The sequence below is a fragment of the Sylvia atricapilla genome, chromosome 2 (genome assembly GCF_009819655.1).
Source record: "Sylvia atricapilla isolate bSylAtr1 chromosome 2, bSylAtr1.pri, whole genome shotgun sequence".
Classification (NCBI taxonomy): domain Eukaryota; kingdom Metazoa; phylum Chordata; class Aves; order Passeriformes; family Sylviidae; genus Sylvia; species Sylvia atricapilla.
Window position 1 is genome coordinate 1,899,615 of NC_089141.1, and position 12,543 is coordinate 1,912,157.

The window sequence follows — 12,543 nt, forward strand, 5'->3', positions numbered from 1 at the left end:
AAAAAAAAAAGCTACTTTTGTGGAGCTAATACAGTGGAAAAGGTTATTTACCCTTCTAAGAGCTCTCAATTCAGTACATACAACCTTAACAGTGGCATATCTGGATCAGCACTTTGCACAGTCACACAGCAGCTCTAACAACTCATTCTAGGTTTGTTTGTGACACAAGTGATTTTGGTTACAATTGTCCTAGCCCTTGGCAATTCCCAAGAGAGCCAATGGAGCAGTGAAATTACATTGCATGGCTGATTATCTTTTGCTTTAATCGCCATTCTAAGTTGCTATAAAGCAACTGTTATATAGCAACTAAATGTTGACTCACACGAAAGAATTTAGAGCTTCCTTCTATGCTGAAGATTAATTACTACAAACCAGAAGAAGAGATCCACCGATTTTTCATGAGGAGAAATCCTGAGTAGCTGGTATTTTAAAAACACTGCTGCATGTAAAGATAACACAGGTTATAAGCAGACAGCTGTCCCAAAGGTACATAGAAAGTCTGATCAAGAAAGCTGTAGGAGAGATGTGAAGAGCAGAACCTACCATCAAGTGTCATTCCTCATGCCTGCAGAGGCAGAAAAGCAGCTTCCCAGAACTCTACAAGAGCATCTTACCAGAGCTGCTGTGGAGTGCAGCAGGACCATCCCTGCCCAGCAATTACCAGCTTCACTCAAAACTCAGAGAAAGAGAGGCACTGCATTTTCATCATTCTGAGGCACTAGTTGCAGTTGTGTAATACATCTCGTGTTCCCATTCAATGATTTTCTGGGATAAATCTGTTCCCATTCCAGATTTATCAGAGGCCATAGAGAAATCAGACTGCTCTTCATCATCAACCTTATTGAGACGACTCTTTGGTCAGATGATTCCAGACAGTCTATCAAGTCTTTGGAGGTCTAAAGGGCTGAGACTGCCTGGTCCCCTCACACATGATGTCTGGTCCCTTCATGCTTAGCTCCCTCAACACTAAGACACAATCATCTTTCACTATCTCTCCCTAGAATGCCACCTTCAGTATCCTGACCCATGTTCCCATCCTGCACAATGTGTTTTATGCAGTCTTGTGGTGAGGGTCAGAAAACTGAACCAAGGTAAAGCTGCTAAAACCACAAGTTACTAAGGGTATCTAACTGGGTGAGTAAGGGTAATATCTGGGCAAGTTCCTCCAATTCAGCTCCCTACAGCTACACAGATGTGCCCAAAAGAGGACAGAGCAAGCAGACTTCAACACCTAAGTTTCTTTACAGCTTAAGCTGATCCAGATGCCAGTCTTCTTTCCTCCAGGCATGAGCAACAGAAGTGATAAAGCTGTTCATTGCTTTATGTCTAATAATCTGGTATAATTCATAAAAATCACTGCAGAGATGATGCAGCAGGGAGGTAAGAAAAGGGAGTAAGTCAAATGAGAGAGAAGTGCTCTGTTGTTAACACAAGTTCTGGACTGTTCATGGCAGAAGAACAGGACTACCTACAACAGCCTCAAGTATTCATGGAATTTCAGAATTATTTGTTCAAGGTCATATAACGGGTAGCAAAAGCAAGCATGGAGAGGTCTGATTCCTATTCCATCTTAACCACTTCATTATTCCCTTACAAGAACCTGATGACCCAGAGAAGAAAAAAAAAAAAATTAATGTCAGTATATCCAAGCTGGATGAGAACACAGCCAAACTCCATTTTCTATTTCTGGTACTCAGCCATCACACTGACTGTAGCTCTGGCTCCAAATATCAGCTGTGAAGCTCAGGTCACTAACATGGGCAACAGCAAAGCCTTCTAATCACGTGGAGCCTAGCATGCTATTGGCAGCTCAGATATCTAACAGCTCACAGCTGGCAAAAGAGGGAGGTCTGTTTTCTCTTTGTCCCACATCTGCCTTCTCCCAGTAGCATGGTCTTCCCTCTTCAGCACTGGCTCTTTTAGCAAAGCTGTTCATGAATTCTACTCTCAGCAAGCCCTTTGACATGTCAAATAAATTTGCAAAGGTGTCAAGAGAGTTTGTGAACTTAAGCAAGGCAAGCAGTTTTGTTTCTTCCAGCAAGAATCATCCAAGATGCCATCAAACAGCCCCCTCTGTGGAGGGTTTGGCTGAAAACTTCCAGATGTTACTGACAGTGGGCCCAACTGTACCCATGGCCATATGCAAGTTTCAGAAATTTTATCAGGCAAATATAAGAACTTTATAAACAGGAATACATTTTCCAGAATGAAGCTTAAATTCAATTGCCCAGGAAGAAAGTTTTAGATGACTGATTTTGAAAAAGACTGTCCCACCCACCCATTACTGATGACTTCCCATACAACCCATGTAACCAAAAACTCACTTTTGCCTGAGAAAATGCAATGGTAAAACCAGCATTAAGAAAGTTGGGAAGTCATCTTGTACAAGCAAAGTAGAAGTTTACATAAATTACTTAGCCCAAATTCACCAAAATTATATCACTGCTTAGGGCTCCCTCAGAGGCCTAATGAGCTCAGAAGCAATGACTGTATTTCCAGAACAAAGAACTTTCACCATTGGCTAAAGTTTCAGTACCAGGTCTCCTTCCTTAGCCTTTAATGCAGTACTTTACTTATGAAACAGTTTTTAACCAAGACACACCAAAAGACAGTCTTCATCTCTGTTTTCTGACTGATGCCCTCTTCACAATCCTGTCAAGTAAATTCTCTGAATTCTTCTCACATCAGGATCAGCTCTGACCTCTGTATAAGATGGTACATGCTCTGTTTTTACCTGGCCTTCACATGAATTTCGTAGCTTGGTTCCTCTTGCTTTATGACCGACAGAAGCTCTGGAAGAATTTAAGCAAAATCCTTCCAACTATTTCAGCATTAAGGCAGGAGGCAAAGATTAGTTACCAACACAAATGTTACTACAGCAAACCCAATGTTTTTGAACTGAACGGACCTGAGCTTGCAATGTCAGCTATTTAGATGCCTGTCAGAATTAAATCATATTAAAACAGAGGGCTCTGTGTGCTTTGTACCTCATAGCAGACAGGATGAGGTGGGTCATTTTCTTAAAAAGCATAAAACCTCCAGCCCTGAAACAAAAAAAAGTTACCAAAATATGATCTACATTTAGCCAACATGAGCATTATTTATTATCACAGCACTGCTCTACACCTCCATATTACACTTTCCAACTTGCTCAGATTTCCACTATTAGCTTTCACCTCTCTGTGCCACTTTGAATACTAAGAAGCACTCACATGATACAATCTCTTGGAAGTCAGGTGGTAGACAAAAATTCATGCTTAAAGTCATGTAAGTTTTCAGGCTGCCTCATTTTCCAATTTAACATCTCTTTTTTTTTGAAGTGGAGCATATCTCACATGGGTCAACTCTGCTGCAAAAGCAAAGCTTTTAATATCCAAGAAATGTACATGGGAAGTTTAGGCACTATTTAGATGTATGGTTACTTAAAACCACAGGAGGGGAAAGAAAACTCTTGTATTGCAATTTGCACACTTCCTAGGAAGATTTATGAGCTTGGCAATTTAACAGTTTTCCACAGTGCAGAATCAAGAGAATCAAATGGACTTTCAGATCTACTTCTGATGCAAAGCAGAAGCATTTGATATGCAATTTTGTGGGACACACCATAAGGAATTTTTATGAATTCTATTTTAATGTCTTCTAGCACACACTTGAAGCCAGCAAGGCCCTCAAAGCTACGTAGCCATAATTAGTTCAGTGAATAACCTGTCGTTCTCCTTACAACCGCACCTCCTTCATATCTCCATTTCCTCATGTCAAGTGATCAACAGCCACCCAGGAACTCCTTTCCCTTTTTAAGATTTAGCTACTTTCTTGCAAATGCCGTTCAAAAACTATTTCTACTAGGAATCAGAACCGAGGACAACACTAGCTCAAAGATTCACTGCAGGAACACGACTGCATGGTTTTTTCCTGTCAAGGTGCAACACACTCACATGTATCACATACCTCACATTCCCAAAGATCTTATGCAAGGAACCAAATACACTGAACCTGTGCAGAGTGATTTAACCAGCATAAATGACCACAAGAAAAGTCAAAGCCTAATTGGCCACAAGAAAAATCAAAGCTATTTCATCGACATGTGCTCCAAGTTTTCCAAAATGCACATTTGTGAATTTTAGTTTACAGTTCCTTAAATCAAAGGGCCTCCTTTCCTTTATGCTTCTGAGCAGCTGAAAGGCTTTTGAAAGTTTCCTTTAAGAAGGAAAACAGTTATGAAGCTTTCACATCAAGGGTCAATACAGATTTCTAATCATCCATACCCCATGCCATGGCTACTCTTGCTTCTGTACTGTGCTGAGAGCTTCACCAGGAACAGTCAGGAAATGGAAGATGTTCAAAAGACATCATCAAGTCTGCCCTAATTCACACAAGGAGAAAGTGAAATAGGAAGAACAAGGAATATCTCAATACTTGACATGGCCATGCAGGAGAATTATTTTCCAGCTATCTGAAAGAAAAACAGCCCTTTGCAAGATCAGTATGGAGTTCAGGAATGCAACATCTGAAGCCAATGTCAGATCTAACAAAATATGTTAGTCTATGGCATGATCTGCTTCTTTAATACTGTAGCATGAGAAAATAATTAAAACAGATAACTATACTATAACTGAAAAAAGCTTAAGGCTTTGTATTACTCTTGAAAGACAGCTGTGTTCTGTGGTCTGTGTGCCCCTGTACCCTCTCCTACTGCTAACCCTCTGAACTCCTTCCTCACTATGGAATTGAATTTACACTGAAGAGTAACTCAGAACTCAACTTCTACCCCCATGAAATGATGTGAACAGCTGGTAACTGCTCAGCTGGCACAAAAAAATCTTCTCTTTGTACCCCATAATCATGTGTATAAAATCAACACCACTCACTTTAAAGTCCAAAATGAATGAAAGAACTAAGACTAAAACTGATGTAAGCTCACGGTGTTCACACGATTCACTAATGTTCTGCACCTTAATCCTATTTTTCTACATGCAGAATTTGTCCTAATTTCTGCAGAAAGATTGTAAAAGCCTGTCATTTAAAACATATTGTAGGGGCAGGTACAGAAGACACATTCAGTCTTGGGACACAGGATAGCTGGTTAGGTGTGGCAAAACAAGACTCAATACACAGAATTAACTTAAACATAATGTTAGCAGGAAGGCTTCAAAAGCCAAATCATGAGCCTATGCAGGGTCTTGGGCAAATGAAGCTCTTTCTGTGTATTGTTTCAACAGCTGGGTTTGGTTATGGTCACTGTAACATCAAGAGTGACAGATCCAGCAAGCTGGCAAACACCACTGATCCAAAGAGTAAGAACTGTCAGCACACCCTAAAAATAATTGCTCTCAACTATGGTTAAGAAAATCTTAGAAATATTGCCAAAGCTCTTCTTGCTAGGTGTTTACATAAGATGCAAACAATAGGAAACTAGACAGTCTTTCCATCTTTAACCAAAACCTTTTAGAAGAGCTGGCTAGAAATAACACCCTTATTGATGTTTTTCTCTGAGTTTGTCTAAGTATTTAGTCTCAAGATGAAAGACTGAAGCTGTAGCTGCATCACATGACACAGCACAGGAACTAACCCACCAGGCAGGAAAGAGAACATCAGGGTGTAAGTCCCACCTCATTAATAACACACTGCAGCAGTTGAGAGAAGTCCCTTAAGCCTCTTAACATGACCTTGAGGAAGGGAGCATTAGTCCACTTGTGCTGTGGGAATAACCTGGAAATAGGAAGATGATACTCAGAAGGAAGCAACCAGTAAATAAACAGGGCCTTAAAGAACCAAGGGCATCAACAAAAATCAAAGCAATGGAAATTCTGACCTTAAAGAAGCACTTAAGGATGCTCCAGGTTGCACAAGGAAACACCATAGGAAGATTAATAACCTGAAGCATACTAAAGCTGATCTTGTTGCTGGATGATAAATCAAGGGCAAATAAAGTCAGTTTGCCTTCATAAATGAGACTTCAGTCTTTAGCCAGCAAGTTGCTCAATTAAGAGCATTCCATAACCCACCACAAACATCCCAAACAAAGCAGGAAAACCAGTTTAGTACGGTTTCTGGACATAACAGTCTCTCTTTAACTTATCAACAGATCATTTGGTCTGCAAAATACACCTGCATCCCTTCTGGAATACTGCAGACAGCAAAATTCCAGCAGCAGGTTAACAGCCAGCCTTTTGGGCTAAAATTACAATTTTCTAGTAACTTTAACAGCTGCTCCTCCTAACTTGTCTCTAACAAACACCAAACACTGATAGAGCTGGGTATGGATACAACTGAGTAAATCAGCAGGTCACAACTCACACTGAGGTGTTTCTCTGGAGCAGCAATTCCCTCCCACTCAGCATTTAAAGACAGTGTGTGTCAAAGAGAAGTGAAAGCAATATTCCAATACAACACTTTCCATTCACTATTCTGATTCTCTCCTCCCTCCATATTTTGTAGGAAAGGAGAAGTAAAATATTTAAGAATTAGACTTTTTTTTCCATATAACTCAAGAGAACATGTAACAAGAGTAATATAAAACTATTGTTTAAAAAGATAATATTTTCTCACTGTTTAAAGTCTCATTCATGTGCAGCCCTGGGTCCATACAGTAACTTTCTTCACTCCTCCTACACAAGACCCCTCCAACACTTTTGCCAGCACACTTTGAATCCTCCCTTTTTGCCCTGTTGCCCAAAATGTTGTGTATGAGTGAAACACACCTTTAAAGAAGGAAACCAAGTTGAATCTGGAACTGAACCTGGCAGAGGACACAAAAGAAGGGCTTCTCCACATATGCTACCCAGAAAAAGAAAGTGAAAGGTGTTACCCCCTGATAAATAATCCTGGAAAACTGGTAACAACCGATGAGAAGGCTGAGGTACTCAACAACTGTTTTGCCTCAGTCTTCAATGACAACCTCTCTTCCTGCACCTCCTGAATGGATGGACAGGAGGGATGTGCACAAGTCTATGGCACATGATGAGATACATCACAGTCTTGAGGGAACTGGCTGATTTAGTTGCCAAGCCAGTCTCCATGATACTAGACAAATCACGGTGAAGTCCCAGGTGACTGGAAAAGGGAAAGCATAGTGCCCATCTTTCCAAAGGCCAGAAAGGAGGATCCTGGGAGCTACCACCCTGTCAGCATCACCTCTGTGCCTGGGAAGATCACAGAACAGATCCTCTGAGAAGCTGTGCTAAGGCACATGGCAGACAGGGAGGTGATTCCATGGCCATCACAGCTCCACCAGAGCAAAGTCCTGCCTGACCAACCCAAGGGCCTTCTCTGATGGGGTGACCACCAGTGGACAATGAAGAGTTACAGAGGTCATTTATCTGGACTTCAGTAAAGCCTTTGACGTGGTCCCCCACATCCTTCTCTCCAAACTGGAGTGATGGATTTGATGAGTGGACTGTTGGATGGATAAGGAACTGGTTGGAGGGTCCAATCCTGAGGGTAGAGATGCTCCCAGAGTTCAGCTAGTATGGAAGCCACAGGAGCCATGTACGCTGAGCACTGCTCTGGGACTCTCTGAAAGTGCATAAAACTCCAACTGGACCTTTAGGAATCCCAGCCTTAACATTAATAGAGGCCACAGAGCATCCTTGAGAAGTTTCAGTAACTGGTTGCTCTGTTTTGCTCTCCCCTAAACATACACTTCTGACACCTGCAGCTGAAAGAAACCTCACTGCTGCTCCTCTCCACAGAAACTTTCACTATCTGTCAAGAGACCTTTGTGAACTGAAAGATAGAGAAAATATTGGGTCACCTGGTCTGACACTATTCATGGCTGTGCACAGGGGCACAATTTACTCTTTCCCTCTTTACCACACTCAGCAGATACACCTCCCTCCCAGGCTGGCTCTGGAGCCCATGACTCTGTGCCTTCTGTCACTAGACAGCCACATGTGAAATCTGTTTTGGCCAGCAATTAGCACAGTAGCATTCAATAGATCATTTGACTGTGGCATGACTGTCTCTCTGCATTCAGGCTACATTTTTCTGTCCAATCCTTTCCATTGAGGATATCTGAGAGTCTGAAAGGTTTGGGTCATCCAACCCCTCCACTGCTTTGAACTGTTTATAATGACAGGATTGAACAGTTTGTTCTGAGCATTCAGAAATCCTAAAGTTATCATGACACTCCCAGTTTTCTTGTGTCAAGCAGCTGGGAAGAGATATAACTAAAGAATCTCTGCTCCTGAAGTGCAATTATTTCACATTTTCAGTTCTGCTGTGCTCGGTCTTACAGCAAAAAAGAATATCCTAACACAATTACTAAGGGATTCAAAAAGGAATTTTATGCTTAATCACATGCATTTCTTTACAGCCATACCCCCTGTTTCTCCTTCTTAAAATACAGAATGCAACAGCAAAAGGCCTTCTCTGCCCCAGTCATCCCGCCATGCAAACAAGCTAAAGAAGAGGTCAGTCAGTTTTGACATAAGTGTGATCACAGTAGCAAAAGGTTTTGGACTAAACTTTTCACTCCTGAGAAAGTGTCAGAAGTAGGAATGTTGTCTTCTAATCGATGTGAGTGTTACTGGAACAATTAAAGCTAGACTAAACCCAAATCACACCGTCAGAACTCCTGCCCCTGAAAAGCACTCACCTTGAATTCACAGTTGAGAATCTGTCTTTAGAGAGATTTATAGCCACAACTCAGACCATCCTGAGTCATCAATCCTTACAGTCAAAAATACGTAGCACTGGATGTTCTAAAGAAAGCTGTCTACTGAAACAAATCACCAAGTTGATTTCTGGGCTGGCACACAGCAAACAATTACCTTGCCTTACACAGCTTGGATCAGCCAGACTGTGGCATTACAGAGGTGGTATGATAGGAATGATTCTCTTTTCCATAATTCTGCAGTAAAATAGTTCCAATGTGCTGAGCCCCTTCAGGGTATCTTGCAGTTCAGCAACAGACTTTTGAGCTCAGAAAATACAGAGAAAAGAGGGTGATTTGCTGTCAGTGAGCTCAGCTGAGCCTCTCAATTAGATTCCAAGCACAGACACAGTACACAGATCCCTCAGCACACGGTCCCTGTGTTAGCAGAGCACACAGCAGAACAATCCCTCAGTCTCTGTCACAGCCTTACACTTGCTACAATTAACATACAAGCATCCTCAATAAATATTTACTCAACTGGAACATCCTATAATTGATGACTCAGTTTCTGTTCCCAGGAATTCCTACGAAAGTTTCTGCTCCTAGGAGAAAAAGCCTGTGTTTTGGTCTCACTTTCACAAATGAAGTCCAATGACTAACATCTCAGGCTTCTCCCTGCAGCAGTCACTTGGTCCTTGCACAAGCCTGAGAAAGAATAAAATCAAAAATTCATCAAGGAGAAGGTCGTACTTATCTCATGGACAATCCACTGTTTCCTGTTCACACAGAGCAGCATTCAGGTTTTTGTTTATTAACACAAAACAGAGCCACATTTCAGAAAAAGTACTTGCTCACAAATTTGGGTCAGGTGATCAACAGCCACCTCCATTCCTTGCCTTTGCCCCTAAGTGGATGTCTCCTAGAACACGTTTAATAAAAGAGCAGTTATAGATCCACTTCAAGTTAACATCTGTTGATTTTTTTTTTCCTCTAGGTACTGTTTATATTCTCACCTGGTAACATGTAGCTCAAGATACACAGATTGCTTATCTACCTCGTAATAACATCAATTGTACTGAGTCAATGAGCCAAAACAACACTCACATCTTACAGTATTTCTAAAGAAAAGCAACATTTTGGTCATTACTCCCACCTTCACCACTACTGCTCCAGCTCCTGTACAATCAAAGTTATCACTTGCAAGAAGGAAAGGGGACACAGAGTTGGTTTGGTAGAGATTGCTAAATACTTAGGCAGAACCTAGCTTAAAATTCGTGCTCTCCAAAATTAAAATGGGTGACAAATGCTCAGTAAACCAAAAGTCAATTATCAGCAAGCTTGAAAAAGCAAGTTAGCTGAAGGAAGGATGCAATATGAAGGGGAAGAGAATCTTTCACCACTTTTCAGAATACACCTCATGCTATAGCCACATTCGCTCCCCGCCTCAACAAGAGGAGGAGTGGACACCCCACGAGGTGCCCGAGTTTCACAGCGATTTTCAGGGTGTTATTCCTGCTGGAACTCCCACCTTTAGCCTGCTCCAGATCCTTTACAGGCACAGAAGTAGTTTCCTGGGAGAGAAAATACCACCTGACTGCCCTGGGAGAGAGGCACAGACCTCTAGCCCCATGCTTCCTCTTGCTTTCCTACCAGTCTAAGAGAAAGGTGCTCCAAGTCCCCCTCTGCCTCAGGGACACCCCTTCCATCAGCTTGGGGACTCCACCTCAGCTCCCCTCAGAGCTGGGGGAAGCCCCACTGACACCTCACGGAGCACCTGTGCCTCACTTTACCTCAGGGCACCCCACAGCTCAGGGAGCACCCCTCAGTCCAGGAAACATCTCCCTTCACCCCGCAACAACCCACACCTCAGCCAGCACGTCCTTGCGTACACCTCAGGGCATCCCACACCGAAAAGAGCACCCCACACTTCAGGGGATTCACCTGGAGACACCCTCCGAGAGGCGCCCCGAGGCCGCGCCGTACCTGCTGCGAAGGCAGCTCCACATGCAGGGCGCGGGCGGCGGAGCCGGGCGGTAACGCGGCGGGACCGGCAGCCGAGGTCATCCTCGCCTAGGGTCCCCGCTCCACCTCCCCGAGGCCGCCGGGCGCGCAGGGGTTAATGGCGGCAGCGACGCCGAGCCGGCCGTCCGCTACGGAGCCATATTACCGCAGTGCCGGGGGGTGGGCGAGGCTCCGCCTCCCGCACGCCCATTGGTCCCCGCGCCGAAGGGGCGGGAGCCCGCCCGCCTTCTCGAGTTACGACTGGCTCGCTCCGACGTCAATCAACGCCCCTCTTCGCCGGCCCTGTCAAACCGCTGGAACGCGGTTCGAGGGCCCGCTTCCGGAAGGCGGGACGGCGCCCGATGCCGGGCGGTGATTGGAGAAGGTGGCGTTTGATTGACGGCACTGCCTCCGTCACGTGTGCCGGAGCTGTTGTCATCACGTGGTGGGACGGAAAGGAGGTGAGCGGAGGGGACGGGGCGGGGCGGTCGCCATGGCACCGCGGCACCATGGCCGCCCGGGCTCTGAGGGGCTGGGCCCCGACCCGGGGATCGGCCGTGGTGTCACCCTCACCGCCCCTTCCTCTTCACTCCGACCTGCCCCGCGTCATATCCACCTGCCCCGTGTGACACCTGCCCCGCGACAGGCCGGCCCGGCTCGGGTCACATCCGTGTCGTGTCAATGTAAAAAAAGACCTCAGGCAAAGCCAGCTCCTTTAGAAGGTCTAAAGGAGGGCCGTGAGGACGGCGAAGTGTCTGAAGAGCCGTATAAGGAGCAACTGAGGTCTCTTCTTTTGTTCAGCCTGGAGAAGAGACTTGAACAGTGAGAGCAGACAGCGCTGAGGTCTTCAATATCCTCAGGAGGAGAAGCAGAGGGACATGCATCACCAATCTCTTAAATCTTGTAACCGGTGGCAGGACCTGAAGGAATGGCCTGAAGCTGAGTTGGGGAAGGTTTGAGATGGATATTAGAAAAAGGTTCTTCATCCAGAGGGTGGCTGAGCACTGGGACAGGCTCCCCAGGAAAGTGGTCACAGCGCCAAGTCTGACAGAGTTCAAGAAGCATTTGGACTATGCTCTCAGGCACATGATGGGATTGTTGTGGTGTCCTGCACACAGCCAGGAATTGGACTTGTTGATCTTGATGGGTCTCTTCCAACTCGGCTTATTCCATGATTCTATGAACCTTCCCCACGTCACGTCCACTTGCCTCCCATCACACCAACCTTCTCCACAGCACATCTGCCTGCCCCACGTCACCCCAGCCTGCCTCAGATCACCTCAACAACAGACCAGCCTGCCCCACATCATGCCAACCACCTCAATATCAGACAAACCCATCCCACATCACGTGGACCCATCCCATTCCATGCCAAGTCATCCCACATCAGGCCAACCCACCTCACGTCATACCAGCCGTGATGCCTACACACACCAAAGCCCAAGGAAACCATCGCCTCAGCACCTGCCTCCATCCCATCCCACCAGGCAACACCCATCCTGAGCAGAGGAGGGACCATGCCCACCTGGAACAACACCATCCCCATGTACTGTGCAGCTCTCAGGACACCAGTCCTCTCCCTGTGCCCCACCAGGGCCATCCATCCCAACAGCAACTCTGCAGCACTGCCTGGAGTGGGTGTTGTACTCAAGACACTCACCCCCATGGCTCTGCCAGGGACCATCAGAGCCAAAACCCCTGTCCCCACGCTGCTGGGAGCACCAGGCCTGCCATTGCTGCAGTGACACTGGGAATGTCTGTCCCTAATGTGTGCCACAGCACTGAAAATGCCTGTTCCCACTGGGCTGGGCAGCTCTGGAAGGGCTGAATGTGCTGGGCAGTGCTGGAAAAACCCATTCTCTGCTCCTCCTCTCCTCCAGTCCTCCTGTCCTCAGCATCATCCATCTCCCACACCATGGAGACCATCCTGCTGGAAGCCCAGTAAG

General features: G+C 45.2%; 1 protein-coding gene across 2 annotated transcripts in view; it reads right to left on the reverse strand.

Annotated features, from left to right (window-relative positions):
- Nucleotides 1-10,918, reverse strand: part of UVRAG (UV radiation resistance associated) — a 66,838-nt gene extending 55,920 nt beyond the window's left edge. Inside the window, exon 1 of one of the 2 annotated variants that reach the window (XM_066340657.1) lies at nucleotides 10,580-10,918. In XM_066340657.1, the coding sequence (XP_066196754.1) occupies nucleotides 10,580-10,660 (81 nt within the window). In that variant the 5' untranslated portion in view covers nucleotides 10,661-10,918. Of the gene's footprint in view, nucleotides 1-4,265; nucleotides 4,324-10,579 lie in introns of those variants that run through there. The other variant, XM_066340658.1, reaches the window with a different exon arrangement.
- Nucleotides 10,919-12,543: the final 1,625 nt, after the last annotated feature.